At 27.5% G+C, this 800-nt stretch overlaps 1 protein-coding gene across 1 annotated transcript in view; it reads left to right on the top strand.

Annotated features, from left to right (window-relative positions):
* Window positions 1-375: 375 nt before the first annotated feature.
* Window positions 376-800, top strand: part of LOTGIDRAFT_160110 (hypothetical protein) — a gene marked incomplete at both ends in the record, with an annotated part of 2,365 nt that continues 1,940 nt past the window's right edge. Inside the window, 2 exons of the mRNA XM_009054990.1 lie at window positions 376-409; window positions 568-683. Coding sequence (XP_009053238.1) covers window positions 376-409; window positions 568-683 — 150 coding nt within the window. The remainder of the gene's footprint in view (window positions 410-567; window positions 684-800) is intronic.

Genomic DNA, 800 nt, shown 5'->3' with positions numbered 1-800 from the left:
GAATTATACAACTAAAATACCAGGTAAATATTGTATTATACAACTAAAATACTAGGTAAATATTGTATTATAAAACTAAAATACAAGGTAAATATCACATTATACAACTAAAATACCAGGTAAATATTACATTATACAACTGATATACCAGGTAAATATCACATTATACAACTAAAATACCCGGTAAGTATTACATAATACAACTGATCTACCAGGTAAATATTACATTATATAACTAAAATACCCGGTAAATATGACATTATACAACTGATATACCAGGTAAATATTACATTATATAACTAAAATACCGGGTAAGTATTACATTATACAACTAAAATTCTGGGTAAATATTGCATTATATAACTAAAATACCAGATGATTATAGATTATTATACAACTAAAATACCAGGTAAATATTAGATTACAACTAATATACCAGGTAAATATTAGATTATGCAACTAAAATACCAGGTCAATAAAACTTATACCACTCTGTTAATTGGTAAATACTTAATTTTTATTACTTTAATGCCAGAAAAGTAATAAAGTTTGATTTTATTTCTAAAGGTTTAGAAGTAACACCAACCAATATGCCAATGTCACCTGCAGATTTACACGGCATGTGGTATCCTACAGTACGACGTACATTGGTTACATTATCTAAATTATATAGATGTATTGATGTAAGTTATTAATATAATTGATTATGTCAGTTGTCTGAAGATTGCATAGCGACGTGTAGTGAGTAACACCATCACTTACAGGGACAGGTTTGCAATTTGGCGGATGATTCAGTCTGA

Source organism: Lottia gigantea (genome assembly GCF_000327385.1).
Source record: "Lottia gigantea unplaced genomic scaffold LOTGIsca_23, whole genome shotgun sequence".
In the NCBI taxonomy this organism is placed as follows: domain Eukaryota; kingdom Metazoa; phylum Mollusca; class Gastropoda; family Lottiidae; genus Lottia; species Lottia gigantea.
This window is presented reverse-complemented; position numbering and strand designations above follow the sequence as displayed.